This window comes from Musca vetustissima, unplaced genomic scaffold, assembly GCF_032173495.1.
Source record: "Musca vetustissima isolate MV318-11 ecotype Yass unplaced genomic scaffold, APGP_CSIRO_Mvet_v1 utg4101, whole genome shotgun sequence".
Taxonomy (NCBI): Eukaryota; Metazoa; Arthropoda; class Insecta; order Diptera; family Muscidae; genus Musca; species Musca vetustissima.
In genome coordinates this window covers 566,103-590,660 of record NW_026886930.1, presented here as the reverse complement: position 1 = coordinate 590,660, position 24,558 = coordinate 566,103, and the positions used below count along the sequence as shown (strand labels likewise).

The 24,558-nt window shown below is 31.0% G+C and overlaps 1 protein-coding gene across 1 annotated transcript; it reads right to left on the bottom strand.

Moving 5' to 3' along the window:
- Positions 1-1,924: 1,924 nt before the first annotated feature.
- LOC133334413 (calbindin-32) lies at positions 1,925-24,204 on the bottom strand. The gene is made up of 10 exons (XM_061542709.1): positions 23,902-24,204; positions 23,671-23,756; positions 20,496-20,585; positions 19,674-19,760; positions 19,311-19,451; positions 16,859-16,914; positions 16,241-16,286; positions 4,755-4,811; positions 2,534-2,605; positions 1,925-2,079 (listed from the first exon to the last, which is right to left on the bottom strand). The coding sequence occupies exons 1-10, from the start codon at positions 24,080-24,082 to the stop codon at positions 1,933-1,935; spliced, it is 963 nt and encodes a 320-aa protein (XP_061398693.1). The 5' UTR covers positions 24,083-24,204; the 3' UTR covers positions 1,925-1,932.
- Positions 24,205-24,558: the final 354 nt, after the last annotated feature.

Genomic DNA, 24,558 nt, shown 5'->3' with positions numbered 1-24,558 from the left:
AAGTCCTGCCAATTCATTTTGAAAAGGATCAAAGATTATTTTCCCATAGATGGTTCTTAACGGTCCCATTCCTATAGAATTTTCAAGGCGCAAGATTTCTGTACATATCAGAAAATAATTTTGTAAAAAAATATATTTCTGACTTTCTCCTCAAGTCAATTCTCAATAATTTTTCTGGATATTCATCACTGTATTTTCGAGCCCAACTTCGTGATATACGTGGGATTTCTAGTTTGGAGATTTTACATCTTTATACACTCTAAACAATTTTACATAGAGTCATTACTATATTTTTGAGCATAGCATATCATTCCAATTTGTAGTGTTTCAATATTTTGAGCACAGGTACAAACCAATATTGTCATAGAATTTTCATTGCTATTCGATCCAATTCTTTTGCTATATTTTAAAGGAGATTTTTTCGAAATATGGACATTTTAAAACTAATATTGAAAAAAAACTTAGATCACAGAAAAGCTGAACATATTCTGTGTACTCAAAATGGTGAACATATTCCATTTTTCCGTTAGAAAGTCACATTTTTTCCATTTGAAATATTACTCCATCATCCTTGCCTCCTCTTCTCTTCTCCTTTGCTATTATTTTAATCACAATTGTGTGAGAATGCCAATGCATGTTACGTTTTCTTCTTATAGTTTTTCCATTTTTTGTTTAATCAATTAGCCTTAAATATTTATTGACCCTTAATTGGCTTAATGCTAAGCATAAATTTTGTTTATTTTGGCCTTGGTTTGTGGTTGATTGATTTTCAATTTAGCTTTTCTTTTTCTTAGTTTTCAAGTTCAATAAAAAAAGCTTAAATTTTTGAGACAAATTTTGTTTTGTGGAGTGGGGGAAAAAAGGTTGTGATTTTGGAAAATCTCAAAACCATTTCAATATATTTTTGTTAATTTCAAAAAATACACTTAACTACAATATGGAGGGTGTGGGGGCGTGGAGAAGGATATTTATGAAGGGAATTTATGGAATTCGGGGGAATTTTAACCCCCCCAGATTTAAAATAAAGTTAGCTTTCCAAATTTAAAAAGAATTTCTTCTGATATTTGAACTTAACCCAAAGCCGAATAAATATATAAATATATGCCAAATGTTGTAGAGTACCATACCTAAATGTAGGTCTGGTAAACTCCCGAACTTCCATTTAAAATTCTCTTATTATAGTTCAAAATATTATCAAATAGATGTCCATAATCCTGTCGAAAATATTTGGATTATAATAATCAAGAAAAATTTGCATCTAAATTCACTTTTTTCTAAGAACAAATTATTGAGGTTGAATTTTAGCCCTCCACGCCCCTAAAACTTGTGTTTATTATTTAATTTATTATTTATATATAAAAAAATTATCTAAAAAATGAACTAAACAACAAATATGTATACATATACAATATATATCTCTATTGACTATTATTATTATATAAACATAATAAAATCGTTGATTTTTCCAATTTAATTCGTTAGTTTATTTCCTCTTGCTTACTTATTATTAATAAAATGGCAAATTCCACATATAATTTTTATGACAAAATTATTTTTGTTTCTATTAATATATATATTTTTTTGGTAATAAATTCGAAAATCAATTATAATTCAAATGAAAAGAAAACACATTCTTTTTTACTTAATCACTAAAAGTATTTAAATAAATACCTTGAATTATTTTTTTTCATATTTTATTTAGCTTACCTAAAAAGTTTTTGTATTTTCATTAAAGTATTTGAGTATATTGTTGTTGTGTTTCCTTAATTTTTTGCCAAAACTTCGACTTTAATCGCCACCAAATCAAGCAAAAGAAAAAAGAGTATTCCAATCATGCTTTAGTAATCATGAATTTCCTTATCTTGATTAAAAAAGGGATGTTGTTGTTGGTTTTTTGTTTAGGTTTTCCATTATTCTCCTGCTAAAAGGACTTTACTGTTCATCCTCTGGTGGCATCTTGGCCAAGGTCAGCAAAATCATGGTTAATTCTTTGCGTGAAATTTTACCATCCTTGTCATAGCCCACACCACGTAAAATGGTCTCTTCGAAAGCCTTCAGATCCTGGGCATCATAATCATCCTTTTTGGTGATGAAAAGGAAAAAAAGAAGAAAAAACATAAATTGAAATGAATTAGTTTCAGTCAGAAAAATAAATAATGAAATCATTCAATCATCAAAATAATTTCATGCTTAAATTATCGTCTTTTGTATATAGTTTTTTTCTTTTTACCTATTTATTGAAAAAAGCATAGCAATTTTTATTTCTATAAACATACAATTGGGAGTGAATTTCTTTGGTTCATCTTGATGAATTTGTGAGGCTATAACTATGTGAAGGAGTCAACCAATGGAATCGGGGTTTTAAGAAAAGTTGTTTGATTTGCTATTGGCTTTTCTTGTCATATACTGTTTGGCCGAGTCAGTAGCAGTTTCTAAAAAAAGTGCATAAAAAGTATGTCTAAATTTTAATTTTTTGCAGTTGTGCTATTTTCACGTTTTTTACTAAAACGTTTTTTAAGGTTAAGTGTATTACCTTTTTCACCAATTCCAATAAATCCTTAAGAAATCCTTTGAGCTCTTCATTTTCAATTGAACCGCTGCCATCCTGTCGAAGGTAATTGTTAAAGAAAAAAATGAAAGAGATGAGCATCGGTAAATGGTAATAAATTTGCATTTCCTTGACATGATCGTATTATATGATTGTAAGGATATTATATATATTATAGTAAGGATAAAAAATAAAAAAATATTTTTCACTCAGACGATAAAAGAATAATTATTTGAAATGACTATAAAATATGATACTATGTCCTAAGCAAATTTTATATTTTTTATTATCGGATGACTTAACAGAAAATATTCTTCATATTTCAGGATGCACAAAACTTCTGCAATTGTAGATTATCTTCGAAAGGGACTAAACTTGGCGCTATATTATCGGATTTAGCTCGTGTGGTGGAGGGTTCCATTGAATTTTGGTGTCCACGTCATATCCATAAAACAAGGGAGGACTGGAATGGCCAATGACAGCCTCCATATATTTGTATTATTTGTTAATTTATATATACTGACAATATCTGATTCTTAACTTTCCAAAATTTATAGACGCCAAAAATAATACTAATGTTATGTGGGGTCTCCAGTCAATAGAGCCATGTTTGACAGTCTGGTGAATCATGATACTGATAAGGCTTTGCAATTCTGCACATATATTGCAACTTATCCTAGCAAGTTTGGTATTATAAATGGAATATATCGGTTCACGTTTAGGTATAGCTCCTATATAACGATACCGACCACATTGCTGTATTTTTTTGGATTTTAGACTTTCTCATTCGAATCGGCTGTATTTTGTCATTCCGCTTACGTAAAGGGTGTGAAATATTTATTCCAGATTTTCTAAAAGGTAGACTCATATTTGGACGCCGCCATGTGATGTTCCTGTTCCATTTTAGTATTTTTTTCGCAGAAAATTCAACATTTTTACTAAAAATTCTCAGAATAGGCCCTAATTCCGAATGTATTCTCCATAAATGGGTCCAGCCCAATTTTCCCATTTACCACCGAAGTGGCTGTTATTTACCGTTCCGGGTTTGTGGTGAGAGACAACTCACAACGTAATTTATCTTTTGACATATTTTTGTATTTTGAATGCCTACCTACAAGTGGAGGCTACAAAAAATTCGGTCGGGCAGAGTTTAGTGAAATGTTGACTTATAGGAATTATTAAAATTCATACTGATGTCATAGATGTCTGTAGTAGAAGTGGATTTTAGGAGAATTATATCAACGTCCCTAAGGAACAAAATTTCCATTATTAGGTAACTTTTTAATGCAATCCGGAGTTCTATAGAAGAGTTTCGAAATATCATATAGAAATTCTACGACGTGGCAAAAATATTGTGGTTATTTTTAAAACCACTGAACTGAAAACAAACATTTTAGACCTCTATCGAGCCTCTGCGTAATATTATTATAATATACAAACATTATGGTGTGACATTTTTACGGTGTGACATAGAGGGTTAAAAATATCTTTGCAAGATTTAGCTAAGGTAGGTCTATATTTCGACGTCTTTATTTGAAGCTCCCGTTCTATTTTACGTATTATATGGCACATAAAAAAACTTCTTCGTAGAAAATTCTAAATGGACCAACGTTTTGGTATACCCTTAATAAGGGTGCCTCCCAATTTTTGTTTTTTTGAAAGGTTTGGACGTATTTTACAAACGAAATTGCAGTAAATTGGCATTTCTGGCTCATGGAGTGGGTATTTAAAGACCACACCTAAACCATTCCAAGTACATCTATCTGATTTTATTTTATAATTATATTACTTTTGGAGTTCCTAGCTTATACAAATTAAGAGATTTGAAGCCACTTCTAATTCTTCATATAGGTATTTTTTAAAAATGTTCAACCCATACTCAAACCCTAATTTTTTATATCTGCCAAATTTTTAGGAATTAAAAAAACTCCAAAATGTTCTTGTGTTTTCCAAAACAAAACCTCCCACAAAGTTTTTTTTCTGCTTATGCGGATATTCACTTCAATGATTTGTTTTAAGATTTACTTCCGTTTTTATTTCTAACATCCGTTGAAAGCAAAACAAAAAATAATACAAATCAGATTTGATATTTCTTCTGTTGTTTTCCAAAATGCAGAAGGAATGAAAATGGCAACGGATGTGTAACTTCAAATACAAAAAAAAAAACAAAAACTTCAAAAAACACATTCGAAGAACTTTGACTTACTCTGTCATAAAGTGAGAAAACTTTTTCAATATCCTCCTTTGTTAACCTGGCTGCACCCTGTAAATGAAAGCAGAAGAAGAAAAGAGAAAAAACTATAAGTGAAAATTGGAAAAATATTTTGCAAGTTTTTTTTTAAAAACAAAGTAACAAATTATACAAAATACCTCTTACATTTCTACTCAAGGATGTATATATGTATCTATGGGGGTTAGGGGGAGTTAGGGATAAATACAAATCTACTTTCGTAACTTTCTAATATATTTCAAAATTGTGAAAAACATAATATAAAATGCATTTCATAACACACAAATCATAATACTACAAATACACACAGACACAAATACATACACATGTATATTTAAAATTTATTCTACAATCATAATGAAGCCATGGATAGATAATAAGAATGAACGAAAGATAAAATTTATAGTTTCGGTTGTGATCTGAGATAGTGAGTGCACAGTTTCCTGCTTTACAATTAAGTTTCATTTATAATTTATTAATACATGTAAAAACTTTTCTGTACTAGCTACCAGTATGTGTGATTGTGGGTGTGTGTGTGGTTGGTTGGATGTAGAAGTTGTTAGTGTTTCTACTGCTGCTGCTGTAACAGAGACATGTCTTCATTTCGTGTCCTTGAACTTTCAACATTGAAGAAAAAACCTCAACAAGAAACGTTGTTGCTGCTCTCTCTCTCTGTTTTTACCTTCAAACAACGAAATTTTATTTTTTTATTTCTTCTTCGTCGTCTTTTTTAGAATCGTATTTTATCCAACACAAATTGTGTGTGTTTGGCGTGCTACAGCAAACGTTATCTGTCGCCAAATGTGTGTGTTGGTTGTACTAGGTAAGCGACATGTATTAAGATTATCTTGTGTCATACCTGCATGCCCACAGCACTTACTATAACAAAACAGCAACAACACAAACACACTCAACTTCAAACTACTTCTCCATAACATACACGTTCAACTTTGTATGGTTTTCATATGTAACGATTGTATCGGAAGGTTTTTCGTTTATTTCTCTCTCTTTTTTTGTTTTTTGGTGAAATAATTTATTTTCATTTGACACTTTAAGCATTACGTGTTCCATTTTCGATGGACGTGGGGAGGTAGAGACCGGGAAGCAAACAAAACTAAAATAAAACTTCCAAAAATACATTTGTATCACTCCAAAGAAGCGTATATGAAAACAGACCTTCATATGGAACCTAAAATCCCCAAAAAAGAATGATAGTAGCCTAGAGCGACAATAAGCAAATGACAATAAACACACACACACATGCACATAAGTAGGTGTGTATATGTGTATTGTGTTACCAGCTATACAATTGTAGAGCAAAAACACGCATAAGGTTGGGTTTGAATAATTTTACCATTACCACAAATGTAACATTTGTCGAAAACTATTTTTGAATGTTGGTGTGTAGGAGTTTTGGGACATTGAAATACATAGGCACGTCATTTTAAGGGGATTTAAAGCAACTAGATCAGTAGGAGTCAGTGTTTAATTGCTTAAGTAAAACCACTAAGGAAAGTAGTAAAGTCGGACGGGGCCGACTATATGATACCCTACACCATGTTGGGTATATTCAACAGATTGAATCCTAACAGACGTCGCATTTTTGAAGGACCATTAACATGAAATTGAACATGTCATTCTGCAACCTATACTAAATTTTGGTCAGATATATAGTTGCTTCTTACAATGGGACCAAATTATAAAATATCGAAATATAAACCGATTTCAACGAAACTTGTCACATGTTAGGTATTCGGCCACATTTTGAGTTCTTCATTTACTTATAAATCCAAATTTCGTGCAAATCGAAGGATACATAGGGACTTTGGTGCACCATTTACATAAAATCGGATAAAAATATATGTGGGAGCTATACCTAAATCTGAACCGATTTTTACCATTTACATAAAATCGGATGAAAATATATATGGGAGCTTTACCTAAATCTGAACCGATTTTCACGAAATTTAACATACATCGTTCTAGACTTAATTCAGTACGATGTATAAAATTTCGTGTAAATCGAAGTATATATAGGGACTTAATGCACCATTTACCTAAAATCGGACGAAAATATATAAGGGAGCTATATCTAAATATGAACCGATTTTCACGAAACTTAACACACATCATTCTAGTCTATATTCAGCACGTTATGCCAAATTTCGTGCATATCGAAGGATATATAGGGACATTGGTGCACTATTTACATAAAATCGGACGAAAATGTGTATGGGAGCTATATGTAAATCTGAACCGATTTTCACGAAATTTTTAATCAATCATATTCAACTAGGAAAAAATAGATTTTTTAACTAATATTCAAGATCATTTAATGAATTGGACTGCAAGGATTTTTTCAACAAATATTTAAGACCAATTAATTTTTTTAAGATTTTCTTTTCGAGTCGAAAATCATAAAAATGGATTTGTTAGGAATGTTAAATTTGAATTTTCAATACGGCTGATCTGTGAGAGACCTTCGATAAGGCTTCTGTAAAATTGTAGCCGTTCATATATATAACCTTTATAACAAAACTTACAATTGTCACAATAAATCACTGGACCACCCTAATATACACATCTCCCATTGTTATCTTAATCCCGATATGTACATATGTATTACGCCAAATGTGTCTGTTACACAAGTGCCACACTTCCACGACCACAACTACCAGGCAATTGTATAAATTGTTAATAAAAATAAAAATGAAAATACAAAAGCTTTAGTTTTATTTCCATTTCATTTGTGAAACAGGAATTAGCAGTCAGTGAACGAACGTTCACAATAGCGAACAAACACACACACACCATAACGATGTGGGGAGCTGGAGAGATGACCTGCAGATAGTCAAAACAATAGTTAACTATAATGGAAGTGTCAGACAATAAAATACTCCGATACATACATATGTTGTACACCAGTATTCGAGAGTATTAAATGGAGTTTATATAAAAGACATAGTATGAATTGTAATAAAAATACGAATATTATATATTACAACATTTTAATAGAACTATTCAATTTGACCTGTAATGGAACTTACATTTCAAATTTATGGGTAACCAAAAATGTATCTTCACGGAAAACGGAGTATGTTTGCAAGCCAAAAATGTTTAAAAACTAAAAGACGTTACAATATTTGTAAATTTTAATTTTTTTCTTAAATAAACTCTTTTTCTTTGCAAAACTTTTAGTTTCTCTCTAGACAACTTTAACGTGGTTACCACATTCATTTAACAGCAAAAGCATTTAAGTCACATTTTCTCGACCGACAATAATAATGAAAAATGTTTAAATACGTGCCAAAACTCGGCAATAACTTGGCCATTTTTAATGGGAGGATTTTTATATCGCACCGTACAATTGATTGTCAGCAACGGATGAACGTGGCTGTGAACGTATTTCAGACTTAGAGCAGCAATGGAGTGGTAATACTTTTACAGTGGGCTGCAGAAAATGTGAATAAGAACAATTTTTAAAAAGTTATTTGTTTCATATAAGTAAAATACCTTATTGTAAACTAACACTAAGTTTTCAAAATTAAATGTTTAGATATGGTATATTTGCATTTATCGAGTGTCCACTGTATATCCGCTCTCTCCATTTCTATTTTCTCATTTAATTCAGTGAAGTGTAATTTCTTAATCCTTAATCGTCTTTTAAGTACTTGCACAACATTGAGCATCCCCAGCGTTTCAGTTCACTTCAGTGTTATTTTGTAGATCCTCACACATACACACTCAAATATAGGCATTTTTGTTTGTATGTGTGTGTGCATAATAGAATTTTTATAGCTCCATTGCAAATATTTTCAATTTTTAAAGGTTCTTCTTCTTCGTCGTATGTATTCCATATTTGCCGAAACGAACTATGAATGGGGAAATTTCCAACAAAAGTTTAATATTGAAATATGTGTTAGGATTTCGGAAGGGCAGGGGGGAGGTATACGGTTTGGGTTGGAGGTGTATGATAATGGCCATAGCAATGGCCATTGAAATATGTTCATGAATAGTAAAAAAATATAATAGAAACCAACAAAGTTTTCAATATAAAACATGCTTATTCATGCACTACTCTCAATAATAGAAATGTTTACTCTACTTTTTGGGGGGAGTGGGAAGGAGTGTTTTTGCAAATGAGAAAGGCGGAGTTTAATTTTATTTTCTTTTCGTTTTTTAAAGCAGCAATTTCCATTTTAATATTGGAAATGGGGGTAAAATATGTTTGGTTTTTGTTTGGAATTAGTTTTGTTTTTGTTGTTGTGGTGTTTTTTTCTTTTGCTTTTTGGTTCTGTAATATAAAGTTATGTTGTATTTTAACAAAAATTGTAAATAAAGCTCAAAGTTTAACACATAGTAGTATCAACACTGTTTGAATAAATGTTAACGAGTTTTTTGTTTGGTTTTGTTGATTTTAACAAGGAAATAAAATAAATTGAAATATATTTGAGTTTTGAATAAGCGTAAAAATACGTATTATAAAAAAAGGAAACATCGTATTTAATGTATTTAGTTTGGTGTGATGTATTCATATAATTTGCAACACATATTACACATTTTTATTATGAGATTTTATTTGCCATACATATAAAGCGATATAGAAGACCAAATGTATTTAAATTTTTTCGCATCCTTCCTTGAGTTCTTATTAGGGTATGTTGCATGTAGAATCCCAAAACCACAGCTGTTGTGACAGTACGTATCCAGATATCTAACACTCAAATCGTCCTGTCACATTTCCCGGCTAGAGTCCTTGTCCAGGTCTCTAAACCAAAAGAGTACTTGTTCAGGTCTCGTCTCGGAAGGACGGCTAAGCTAATTATAAAACATCGATCTACCTTAACTGGTATCTGATAACACTGTGCGACAAGATTTTAGGGGCTGGAAAATCCTATTGGGGATGATGGACCTTTACGGTTATAAGAAATGCCCTAGAAGAAAAAAAATTCTCCATAGGTCAACGTTGGGAGATATGGCGTGTGGAGAGCTTATTATACATGTGATGTTTTTGTTCTGAATTTATATAACCGATATCAAATTATCAGAAAATGCTACATTCTACAAAAATATTGGTCAATTGGAGAAATCGTTATTTTAACGTTTCAACAGTAATTTCTCGAATTTACCCTGACACGTTTCTACAACCCTATATGTAGAGCTTTTAATAAATTCCGAATTATTGGTTGGGAAGTTTTAATGCATCCGCCTTTCCGTTCGGACTTGGCACCATGCGATTATTATTTTTTTCTTGTATCGAAAAATTTTTATAATGATAAAAAATTGGTATCTAGGGAGGATTGTGAAAATCGACTACTAGAATTTTCTGCTGGACTTCTATGAGAGAGTCATTATGAAGTTACCATTAAAATGGCAACAAATCATACAACAAAGCGGTGCATATCGGCCCAAATCGGACATTCCGAAGCATGTTAAATAAAGTCCTATAGTTCATATAAAAATAATGGATTTCTTTTTCTCTCACCTAATATGTATGTCATAGGTTTAGGGTATAATTCTGTCGACCACATCGACTAACGCTTTTGGGGAAGTCCAGTAAGTTTATCCATAGAAAGTTTCTTTGAAAAATATCGATCATATTCTCAAAAGAGTGCATTAGGACTTCTCTTTTCCATAAGACCGTTATTAGAAGTCGTCGTATTTAGCTAAAAAAAAGTATATAGAGGACTAATATATTTCCTACTAGAATGCTTGAAATATTTTTCCATGAAGTGTCATAAGATGCAAAGTGGAAGTTCTTATCTTACATGTCCTGAATGCAGATCTCATTGTAGAAGTTTTTCATGATGTTTCCTACAAGTACAACAAACCGTAACCATGAAGGGAATGTGTTCCATCCCGGAAGAAAATCAAAATTTATTTTCAGAGAATAGGAGAAGTCTACAGCTGCAGGATTGAAGTAATAGAATGAATGTTAGTCCTCTAGGTGAAGATGGGTATTCCGATTATTAAATCTTCTTCTATAAAATGCTGTTCGAATTTCAAAAATTTTTCAATTAATTTTCTTCCTAAATAATACTAAATTTTGTGTATTGTTTTCTTAGTTTAAAAAAAATATTTTTAAAAACTTAAGTAAAATACATTTAATAATTATTTTAAAGATTGGTATAAAAATAACATAGGAAGCTTTACGTATATGTGTATTATTAAATTTAATAAAGTATTATTAAATTTTTATTATTACTTTTTTCAAATATTGAACATACACATTTGTTACTATCACACCAAACTAGCTTTCTTTCATAATTAAACAAATAACTGAAAACAAAATTGGTAAACAATTAACACAACATTGTAACGGAATGTGTAAAACATTTATTAATGTCGTCTTGAACAGAACATAATGTCGGTTTTTATTGTTGTTGTTATTGTTCCAGACAAGGTACTTACTTCAATACCTTCCTATTTAGTTTGTTTGTATTTTTTGTTAATTATTATTTTTTTTTTATTTAAATATTTTTTTCAGCATGTGGTGGTGGTTGTAGGTTATTGTTGTAATTTAATTTAATTATTATTTTATTGTTGTTGTTGATGTTTGGTGCAGTATACATACGTACATATATGTGTTTATATTTGAAAAATATGTATATCATTAATGTTGAATGGATGCGTAATTAATTAATTGATTTCATTTAATTGGAATTAATGATGAATGAGTGCATGAACGAACGAACGAATGGATGGATGGATGAATGGCATATTGAGAGGCAGAGGGACGTACGTTATTTTGGGTAATTATTTAAATGATGCAAAAACGAGTCATTATCATTATAAGTTAATTGAAGGTAATTTATGCAGGGTAGGATATTGAAAATTTCAGTTTTTTTATTTTATTCAATATATAAAAAGGACGTGCACAGAAGAGCATTAAAAAAATATTTAGATTTGTTTAATTTTTATTGGATTTTAGATTTGAAATTAAGAGGGAAATTATAATGATATTTTCATTGCATAGAAATCATTGATATGTGATGGTGTTAGTGGTAATGGTGAGTTTTATCAAATGCCAAGAAATGGTGATAGTGAAAAAGGGGGAAATGAAAGGAAAGAAGAAAAAAGATTTTAAATTATAAAATTGTAATTTTTATTTAGTATTTCCTTAGTGACATGTTTTTTACAATTTTGTTAATTACAAAAAATAATTTATACCTCATAAAATAAACCAATTATTTTATTTTTACAAAATTCAAAAGAAATAATAAAAGCTAAGAAGCATTAATCTAAAATTTACTATTTTTTAATGTCCTTATTCTATTTGAAAAAATTTTTGCACACTTTTTGTTAGCTGTCCTGACTTAAAAGTTCTACCAACTTTGATTCCTTTTGACTTTTGCCAAAGATACTAATTACAAAAACACACACACATAGCGACTCACAAAGCAAATGGCCCACTGATATGAATGATATCCAGCTTGGAACAACTGTGTCAACATATAATAATAGCCGTAGGAGGCCTACTAAATATATCTACGGAAACCAATTGGCCTTATAAATTTGCAAGTATTCCACACTAACACAAGTCAACATTGGACATTTTCATATATGAATGCATGAATGTGTGCTCATATACATTGCCGAGCTACAATAGACGTTGTTAAATAATAGAAAGCATCGGAAACCACCGGGTCTTTTCAACCAACCAACACTAACAAAGAGATCTAAAAGCAAATTGAAACCATACATTTACCCGAAAAATTATTACCCAACCATTGTCCTGGGTATCCGTTTTCCTTTTTGTTTAAGTTTTTTTGTGCTTTGTTTTCGGTTTGAGGTTAATTGGACTGCATACATGTGAGAGAGAGAGTGTGCTTGTGTATGTCCGGTTGTATGTATGAGTGGTTTTGTACGTACATATGTATGCCATTTTCTCAGTGTCCGTTAGTGATATGAAATTTAATGCCGGAACCAAAAACAAAACTATCACAAATTATCAAAAACCTAAAGCACAGTGGGGGATAGTAGATGTTAGAGTTGAGAATTGAGAAAATTTCGTTATGGCCAAAATCAGTCAGGGACACACTGAAAAGATTTTTCTTGATTATTTGTTCGAATACAAGGTATTAGGACAAAGGACTGTTATTTTACAGACAAAGGACTGTTATTTTACAGACAAAGGACTGTAAAGATAAAAAACTTTCTTGAATTTTCAGCACTGACCAGAAAATCGTTTCATTTATAGATATTCTTCTTAAAAAAGTAGGCATGTTCCTGAAAAATTCATTCGATTGGAAAATCTTACCCTGAAAGTCCCTAAAATATCAATAATCATCAAATAGAAGACAGTGAATCTTGTTATAGAAAACCGAAAAATATCTCCTAGAGGACTTAGCCTTAAATGATCAGTAGACCTAAAAAGCCATTTTTATTTGTATAGTCCAAATGACCAGATCCTGTTTCTAGTCTTCCATGACAGTAGGCCCTGATTTAGAAACCGATATCCTAGAAATCCTTCTGGAATACAAGAATATCGATAGTTCTTAATGAAATACCATTAGGACATATTCATGGTCCTCTCGACTTCTAGAAACCCAGAATATATTTTATTAGAGAATCAGAAGTCTTCAACAGTATTTTAGATATTTTAGCTGCAGGGCATAATTAATAGGTCTAATAGTCTTCTCATACTACATTAGCAGGCCTACTCTTAAAATATTATGAAACTCTTGGGTAGAAGATCATTAGATCTTCAACATAAAAATGTATAGATCCCTTCTAGAAGAAGGCTAGGTTACCAGTATTTTCCCATTGAAGATTTGAAAAATTTCCAGTAAAACCCCAGTATGTCTTCCCCTAGGAGAACACAAGGTATTCTCTAAAAGTTATATTTTTTTCGTGAAAGATTAGTAATTTTTTCTTATAAATTCAGTGAAGATCCATTCAAAAGTTTAGCTAGACTTCCCTAAAATCTTCCAGACAATATCAAAATGTTAGTTCCTAGAATATCTGTAAGCAATTTCCTAGAATACAAGGAAAACTTCTTGCAGGAGGCAATAAGTTTTCCCCTAGGAGATAGTATCACTAGAAGTCTAGTAGATCTCTTCCTGAAAGGACTGAAAACAATAGACCCTTTCTTAGAAGTTCTGTTGGTTTCCTCCTATGTTATATAGGAGTCTTTTTTAAAAGACTGGTAAGTCTTGGTTAAAAAAAAAACTGTATTTCTTCTCATGGAATATCGATACAACTTCCCCAGAGTGATCAGAACGTATTTTAATAAAAATAAAGAAGAATTTTAGGTCAATTGAGGTATCAACAAGTCCCCCATATTATGATACCGATAGGTATTTTCTAAATACATCACAGATATTATCTTAGATTGGTTCTAAAAAAATTGGTATATTTGTTCTGATACAATCAGTGAGCATTCTAATCGAAATCATGACACAGAATACTACCAGGTATCGCCATTGAAAGTTGAGAATCTCCAAGAAATCGATTAACTCTTCGAAGACCTGTGAATTCCCTTCTAGTCTAATACCTGTTCTTGTCTTATATATTTCGATAGCCCTTCTTAATAAAAAAATAATTAAATAAAATTATACAGAGATTTTCAGTTATATTATATAAATTACTCTTTTTTAAATCAGCGGTCTCTAAAAATATTCATTGTAACCCACTGTGCCTTTCTAATCCCCAGAAAAAGAATCATATCTAATGACAAAGCCTCACACTTAAAGTCAAGCCTATAATAGTATTTCAAATCTGTGTAAAGTCGAAAAGTATGCTTTATAATATTTAATCTAAAAATAATAACACATGGCCTATTCATGTGTACTTATTTTCTCCACACACAAAATGTGCAATCCTTATCATTCTTGCTACAAATGACCATTGAAATTCATATTCATTGCTGGTCAAAACAAACACACCGTTATAAAACACAGAAACAGCTGTTAAATACAGATATTTCTCGAAACTACAGAGCATACTTTTAGGTGCCATAAAAAATTAAAACATAACTTTAATATGAAATACTGTTTGTTTGTCGAAAACAAAAAAATATACTGAACTACTAAAGTAAAATTTATTTGTTTATTCTACCGAAAAAAACAAATATCCTTTTGAATCCTTTTCTTTGTTTTGCTTAGTTTATGTGTGTGTGTGTGTGTTTTTGTAATGTCTCTATTATATTTGCAGTCATTAATTACAACTGTTTTTTCCATACAAAAATAACCGGAGAGTAAACAAAGAAAATTGTTTTATGGCTGCGTAAAAATATTCTTGTTGACCTTGAAATGAAGGTACACACAAGTACGTACATAGTACACCTACTACTTCCAGTCAGGCTCTTCATCTGTTTGGCTTCTAGAATAAATGAATGAATTGTATTGTGTGTGTGTGTGTGGAAACCACATGACATGCATTTTAACCTTTACAAATGCCCCTGAACTCTTTTCTGATATTGTTTTGTTTTGGTTGCTTTCCAAACCAAAAATACAGTATCAAATTATTTATGAGATTTTTTTATTATATTCTGCAGAAAATGGGCTTTCATAACTTAAATAAATGTCTTCTATTTAATCTTCGAGGGTGTTCCTTTTTAATGCCCTAGGCTTTGTTAATAATATAAACAAATAAAAATATAAACAATTGATATTTTGTTTACCCAGATTATTATTTGTTAGGCGAATGACACTTTTATTTGGCTGAAAATTTTTTCTTCTGTCTCGGTGACAGAATAATGAATAAATTAAAATTGTATCTCATATTCTTGTTGAATATTTTGACGCAAAAGAAAAAAATCCTACCATAACTATAAAAATATTTTAGAAGCAAAAAATAATAATAATTTTAAAAATGGAAACAAAAGAAGTAGTTTAAGACATTTTTTTTAGCAAAGAAAGAAATTTATATGGGAATATTTTAAATAATAAAATAAATAAAAACGTTTTAAATTTATGAAAAAGCTTTTTATTTTCATTGGAATTTCTATTTTTTGGGATTCGGTTCTGGGTTTATTGCTGCATATCTACCACTATCTAATATGCATACACATTCGTTTTTTCGCCTAAAATTATACACTTTTCGTAATATACTATTTGTATGCATCCTAAATGTATGCAATACAATCCTCTTAGTAAATTTGTGGTAGCCTTACTACTCCTCTAAATGTTTCTAGTTTTGCGTTTTTGCTAAAAATATGGGGTATTTATGCTTAAAAAATAAAACATTGGAAATAAAAATAAAAACTAAAAATAAATATTTGTTTAACATAACAAAAATATAAAAAGAAAAATAATTTAATAGAATTTTATTTATTTTCATTATTATTGTTAGAAATTAGCATCTATTTAAAGTGCAAGTTTTTTTGTTTATTTTTTGTTATACTAAAATCCAAATGCAAAAATTATTTAGTTTTGTTTTCATTGTCAAATGCATTTATCAAGGATAGTTTTTATATTCTAGGAAATTGAATGGGGTAAAAAGGATATATTTGTACATACCTTGAAGACTTGACGGCAAAGGAAGTTCTCTTTGACTGGAAGTAATCTGAAATAATTAAAAAAATTAGATAAGAAATTGATTAGAAAGGATACTATTTTAAAGACCAAAAATTACAGAAATACAAAAGAAGCCGTTACTCTCATACATCATATATTTCTGATAATTTTTGTGTGAATTATCTGATTTAAATGTTTAATACTATTCTCCTAATATTTATTCTCCTATATGAAGCCTAAAAGTATACCACACATCCCAAAGGATTTTTTTTTTTAATATTTTTGAACATTTTTATGAACCTATGAGTATATCATCCATTTTTGTTCTACTTTTTATATGAGAACTTTTCAACAACTTGGATTCATCTGTTTTTTTAATAAAAATTTGAATTATTTTACTACATGGAGCATAAAAGTATATTATAGTATACATTTAAAATAAGTCCTCCTAAGACATTTTATTAAGACTCAGAACTGGTAATTTAATTTACATCTGATTTTCCTTATCCTTTACTTGATGAGTACTATTGTTATCCTTGAACATTGTATTAACTCCAGCTTATGCAGATTACATTGTCCTTATAAATTCAAACTTATTTGAATAAATAATATAATACTTACTTGGCCATTTCGGATAATTGCAAGCGTCCATCTTTATTGGCATCAAAAACTTGGAGCTAAAACAAAGAAAAACCAAAAAAAAAAGAGAACATTGTGATGACAGGATTTTTCATTGGAAACATTTCTTAAAATTAACGATGACATATGCAAATTCTCCTCTACCACTTCGTAAAGAAAATAAAAGAAAAAACAATAAAAATATGGAATTTATTATGGAATTAAATGGAGAAGAAGATGGCACAACAAAAGAAACACAAAAATTCATTAGCATATTTTTCCGGCAAAAATGGTAAGAAAAGTGAATAAAAAACTTTTTTTAAATTATTACAAATAAAAACTTATGTTTGTCCATTTAAATTGTTGCATATTTTAAGGTGTTTGCAGGATATTTTGTTAGCCGTTGTTTCTTTTATTTTATATTTGTTTTATTTGTATACTTTCAGGCTTGTTAATTAAAACAAACTGTTGCATATTTAAAAACAAAGTGTTTTATTTTCCTTATTCTTTCTTTGAAATTATTTTCTTGGAAATAACTTTCACTCCATGTTATTTAGTAGCAAATTTATTAAATTCCAAGAATGTTTGCCCAAAACTAACAAAAAGTATCTTACGTACATTTTTAATTGTCTTGCAGGCAAAAGAAACAGATTCCCCGGCAGCTATTTTTGTTGCAGTATATTTTTTTGTTTAACAACTAAAAACACAATTGTTTTATATAGAAGAACCAGTCGTCAACTGCAGAACACGCACATTTTGTTAAAGCCCACCCTGCTCTTGGTATTGTGTTTTAGTGCAGAAATTAATTGGCTGAGAGATTGTCTGTTTTCTGGCGGCCATGCCGTTTTAGCAAAGTCCGCAGGAGGTCATAGACAAAAGAGATAATTGATTTTTCGTTCTTTTGTTGTGTAGCTTTTAAACAATAAGGCTTTATAAATAAATTGTGTTAATTTTCGTGGTAGTATATAGTTCCTGTCCAGTCAAGAACTTTTTGAAAACTCTTGTATTGTTTTGTAAAAATTGAAAATAGATTTCTATAAAAATTAGGAATGCCATCCGCCCACTGCGTCACTACTACGAAAATACTTAATATCAAAATGCAGTTAAAGTGTCATAGGACGACGTTTTTATAGGATGAATTCAAATATTAGACATTAAAATATTTTTTGACATCTAAGAAGAAATAAGATGGTCTCAAAAGTATCCTCATAAAAATATTGTTTCAAAATAAACTTGAAAGTCATATCCCAAGAAACTGAAAACATTTTCAAATGTTTTCAAAAGCAAAAATAAAGCCTCTATTTCAAAAATCCTATTAAAGACCCACAATCAATTTATAAAATCCAGCAGGAAAATTTTTATTTTCCAGTTTCCTATAATTCGCGGCTCATAATATTTGATAGACTTCATTATTCCAAATCATTTAATTCCGCCAAATATAAGCAACCATCTAGTACAACATAGTGTTGTTCAACTGATTATAACAAAAACAATCGAGGCCATACAACAACAATCCTTCAAATATTGTGCAAATATTTACATTTTATGTTGAAAGTATTACAAAATAAGTATTAAATCGCAACAACAACAAATTAATTCCACTTAAAATGTCCACATTGTTTACCAACGACATAAGCCTAAAAGTATACTACACATTTTAATATCACCGTCAAACAGACACGATGATGGAATGACGACAACAACGACGATGATGATGACACGCATAAAATTTGACAACAACAAAAATACATGTAGAACAATATACATATGTATGTTAATTACAACCATTGTCAGGTTGCAATGCCAATGTACGACCATGGGTCCCGCCCAGGGCAATATCACCTGCTGCCAGCCTACTCTGCATAGATGATTTGCATTTTGTATCAAGTACAAGTATTATGTTAACAATTCATCTAACTGCTGTCGATGAGTCACATTGTTGTCATACTTGCTGACAATGGCTTATAAATTTCAGTCTGTGTATGTGTGAGTATATGCGTATGTATGCAAATTGGATTAGCAAGTCGACAGATATTCGATGTGAAAAACAAAACCGGAAAACGAAAGTAAATTAAAAACGGCTACGATTTATCGCATTATCTATAAAAGCAGACGTTTGGGCATGTTGGCAGATTGCAGGGAAACGAAAAAAATATCCCCATATCAGCAGAAAACATAGTACACTCATATAACATAGTTGCCTCACATCGAAATTGACACCCCGTCTACAATCATAAATAATTTATGATATCACAAATCATTACAAAATGCTTTATTGCCATGCAGAGTAAGTGAACGGCAGGGTTGTATATAATTGAAACTAGAGAATTATGGTTATTACTCTTATAAACCATAATATACACAAGGACAAACAGCAGGATATCATATTCTCTTCTGATAACACTTATCTATGTACATTTGAGTGTATATGGTGTATGTGTGTGAGTTTACTTACCATTGTATCTGTATATTCAATTAATTTATCCTCAGATACATCATTGATTTTCTTGGCCTCTTTGAGTAAATCTCGTAAGAAATTTTTAAGTTCATCTGCCTCAATGTATCCCGAATTGTCGGTATCATATTCACGCCAAATCTATTTTTGAAAACATAAAATGAAGAAACATAAAATTAATATATGAACATTAATTAGTAATTGTAACTACTAGAAGTATGCTTTAATTTGTATGCAATAAAATTTAATGCCTCAAAGTATGCTATTAATATTTGTTATTATTAGTACTTATTGATAAATTTATATTAATTGCATTAATTATCACACATCAATGATAATTTTGTGTTATTATTTGTGGCTTACCTTCATAAATTCAACACTGGATTCTAGGGGATTATCAAAACGGAATAACAATAGGAAATTTTCCTCCATGGGCAGCAATTGGGCAAGCTGAAAATAATTTAAAGGGAAAATGTAATAAATTATTTAAAAAAAGATGTTCTTAAAATTTAAAGTACGTTTACATTGTACCGTATTTATCAAATTGATTTCATTACATATATGTCAAATAAATCCTCACAGAGGAGGTACAAAATTATAATAATTCCAAAATATTAAAAACTCATTTCAGAATTACTTAAAACAATTTTCCGAATGATTTTCATTTGGACTACATTAAAAAATTGTTATTAAGCAAAACATTGTCACCCTTCGTTTCAGGGCAATTCAATAATTTGTCTATCCTGAGGACATGCCAATCAATTTATCACTCGGAAACTAATGAAGTACTAGACATTATTTAAGGCATTATTAAAAAGGTTTATAAAGCCCTTAAAAGAAAAGGAGAGAGATAGCATGAACCCTCCAAGCAGAAACAGAATAAAAGGAAACTGAGTCCCCTAAGAAATTGATTTGCATTCAATTTAAAAAAAATTAAAGGCAAACCCTACACGGACCATTACTAATGGGCTTCCGTTCATCTGGTTGCTGACAGCAGCCATCAGCACAAGTTTATTGGTTTGTAAATGGCAAATATTTGATTTGAAATCAAGCGTTTATTGTTTCGATCCCTTCAGTGATTTTACTAAAAGGACATAAAAAGGGCGGGGGCATGGGCATGGGCGATGATGATGAATGTTAATGGTATTCACTTATTATTCTTGTTCTTATTATTTGCTTACTTACCTCTCTGATATCAATTTTACCATCTTGATTGTCGTCGTAGGCCTCCATAAAACATGATTTCAATTCACCCAGCATTGTGTCGGTAACAGCCTGAAAATGGAAAGAGATAGAGAATGAATGAGAAGAAAATTAAAAACACAGCAAAATGCTAAATGGTGATGTCGTCTCAATATAGAAAAATCTATTGCTTGGTATTATTATCGATAAATAAGAATTTCAAAAATAGAATAATTAAATTACAAGCCAATATCAATGACAGTTAATATCGATGCGGCAATGTTGTATGCCATGGCCCATGGTCTGTTGTTCTGCTTATTTTGCAGAATTTTCTCAATAAATCATATTTGTCATCTAGGGATTGTGCCTTAAGTCTTGATGCTATTAGCAGCAACAAAATCGAATGACAACTACAGTGACAAGATTAATATATAGGGATATAGTGATAGGCAATGACAATAGTAATTTTAGATGGAAAACAAAAGGGGATAAATAATAAAATTATTGGATTTTTCACTCTTAAATTTTGAGGACATTTGTTTAAAAGAAATCCCTATAAATAAATGTATTTTTTAAGTTTAAGTCGCTATGTCATGTACCAACCAGCATACATGCGAATTGTCATCGTTTGTAGTTCTGTAAAAAAATACTGGCAACTCATGCCTTATATCATTTCGTTTGCTCCCCTTATCCTTATACACATATCCTTCCATTGTAACTATGTTAAGAGTTACGATAAGAAAAAAAACCATCCGACACATCATAAAGTGGTCGGTTGCACCAGCATTGCCACCAACCACCATCATCATCCTTCTACCACCATATCTTCAACTATTTCAAGCTTTAATTTCTCCCACGCCCTGAACATGGGCAAGTAAACAGCAATTGAAAAAAGGACATCTTTTTTTTACGAAAGGCACAACTTGTAGTGATGACACATCAACTGACAGTATTGTCCTCAGTGTTACTTAAACGCCCTCATATTTTTTCGCACCAAAGAGATGCAAAAAAAAAGAAACAACAACAGCAAATTCAATAAAATGGTGATCCCAAAAAACCATGGACCATACTGTAACAATAAAAGGATTGCTGGTAACAATATATCTGTTGAAATGTTTTTACAGGCTTAAATCACCGTCGGAAGGATTTAAAATAATTTCATAGCACTTGAAGAGGAAGGAAATATGAAAAAATATATGGAGAATATGCTTGTATTGGGTATCAGAAATATAGGAGTGGAAATTTTAAAAATCTTTTTTGAAGAACTAAAAGAACTTGGGTTATATTTAAAACAGATCTAATGGCTGTTAGTTCGAATAGGTTTATAAAGGACTATTAGAGCGGACTTTTTATACCCTTTACAAATTTGTTGTTCTGTTTGCAAAACCTCAAAATATTCGCTCGAGCATCCATAACAATTCAGTATAAAATTCTATGTCAACATTTTTATCAATGAATATGTTTTAATAACTTCCCAACACAAAGGGTCACACCACATTTTCATTAGATTTTTGCCGCATTTTCGAAACGAAGGATCTGTAATTCCGAGTATTGAGAAGTTGATCAATATATTTGGAGAAAATTATGAATATAGGTCCATCCTTTGACCTAGCCCCCATATAAAGGATCCGCTCAATTTTAGATGTTTTTTTTATGGTTCTAGGTGAATTTAACAAAAGAATCGGCTGTAATTGGTGGCATGCAATTTTCAAACCACATAAATGAGTCTTGCCCGATTTTAGTCATTTTGAGTTCGATTATCGTGCTATATAAAGGCTTTGGCCAGCAGAACATAACATGTTATTGATGTAGGAACGAATCAGGCAAACACCCGCACGTGTGCCTGTTTCAGTTATAAAGATTATTGCCTGTCGGACTTAACATGTTTTTGTTATAGGGACGATGTCTCACAACGGTAATGAATCTCTCTATTTCTACCTACTCCATGCTATATTTGTTACTCAATCCGCAATTCAAAGTTTTCATCTTAAGGACCTATTCCTCTTCCATATAAGTTACAACATACCATGCATATAAAGTTTTCGTCCGATTTTAGGTATTTTCATGGTGGGGGATTATTATTTTTCTGAACCCATTTCTCAGTACGATACTTAATGTTAAGACCCTTCCTGTTCAAAATTTAGACCTGTTTTAAATCTGTGCAGAAATGAATTGCAATTTTTTATGAGGTCTTCACCAAAAAATGGTAAATAAATATTATATTTCCGAATTATTTAGAGGTGTCATAACATATATTCATTAAAATCTATTTTTGTTTTCTAATCTGCTATAAAATATTCGAATTTCACCCGTGGGATAACGCGTGATATTATGTTTGCCAATGAGAAAATTTTAAAAAAATATTTCAGAACTTTAAATTAAAAAATGGGTCCAAACGTTTATGAAATGTTCTTACATCTTGGTCTTTTCTCTACGAAATTTATATTTTTAATATCATTCGGTTCCCCTTTAAATTGTATATCAATACCAATACCAATTGTCCCCCTAAAGACAACCTTAATACATTTCCTCATCAAATTAAGACCCTTCACATGCACTCCCTCTTCAAGTGTACAATTTACATTTCAAGGCGTATACTTAATATCCACTTAACAAACCTTATATGATCAATTTCAACAAGGCAAACAAAATTAACATTCCAAAGTGTTTTTTCCAAACACACAATTTGATGGCACTTTTAACACTCAATTCCACAAAATGCCCTTCCCCTCCCCACCTTTCATCTCATTCTCAACAAATAAAAGGCCAACTGTCAAGTGTTTTGATGTACCCTCAGATTTAGATATTCGTACTGGCAAACTTGACCCCATTACGTACGTGTCTAATCTCTTCCAATGAAATCACTTCGTTTGCAAATGGTGAGTGATTCGAAATACTTTTGGTAGTCGAAACACAATTATAAAAAGCAATTTCAAAATACAATTCCTAATAATTACATCATTCAACCAGAGCAGGGACATGGAAAAAACCGAGCAGAATCTCCACTCGACATTTAACAAGAGAATTCCATTAGAATTTAACAAATTCAAATCGGGGAGGAACAAAAGGAGGGAAATAAAATGTAAAAATGTAATCAAATTGAGACAAACAAAAAACGGGGAATATAACAAATAATAGTAAGCCAGGCAATTGTTTTCTTTTTCCTACTACTACTCACCTCCGGACTAATATCTGTGGCATTGGCACTTGAAACAAATTCACGCAAAAAACCATCCAATTCTGTGCCCTCAATATAGCCATTGCCTAGAGGAGAAGGAATGAAAAAGAAAAGAGAAACCATTATGGACCATTAGTATGCTTTAAACGCCTCCTTAAAGTAGGCTTCATTTTCTTGTTCTACATTGTGGTCGCAAAATATGCTGCGGTGCCAATCACTATAACTACTTACCATCATTATCATAATGGGACCATACATCCATGAATTGATTTGCCGAAAGCTTTTTCAATTCGCGTGATTCTGGATCACGATACTGGCGCATAAAGTTTTGGGCCTTTTCGATTTGGACACGTTTGGCAGCGGCAGCAGCAGCCACTGAAGCTGCATTACCAGCACCATTTGTGGCTTCCATTTTATGGGTTGTTCGGTTTGGGTTGGTTATTCGGGGCTTGCTGCGAATTTATTTGTAAGTTAATTTAGGCAAATATTGCGTTACAAGCTGCAATAACTTTTATAACTTTAAACGAATATTTCGTGCTTCTTTTCTGACTGAAACTTTCTCCAGGAAAACAACTGAAAACGGACGGTTTTGATATTTTGCCAAGTCACGTTCCAAATAGATGTGACAGTCAAACAGCAGCAGCTGGCTTTTTCCAAACGAAAATCTAGAAACAAACATAGAAATGATAGTGAGTAATGTTTTTTGTTGCGGAGCAAAAAAAGGATACACAAACATATAGAAAGGACTGCCACCCACAAACATGACTACCTAAACGGAAATAATTTGATTTGAAATTCGAACATTTCATCTTCTTCTCTCTTCTTCTGCTGCTGCCATTGACAATCGACAATCAATATCAGTTGCAAATGACAAACACAAACGAATGA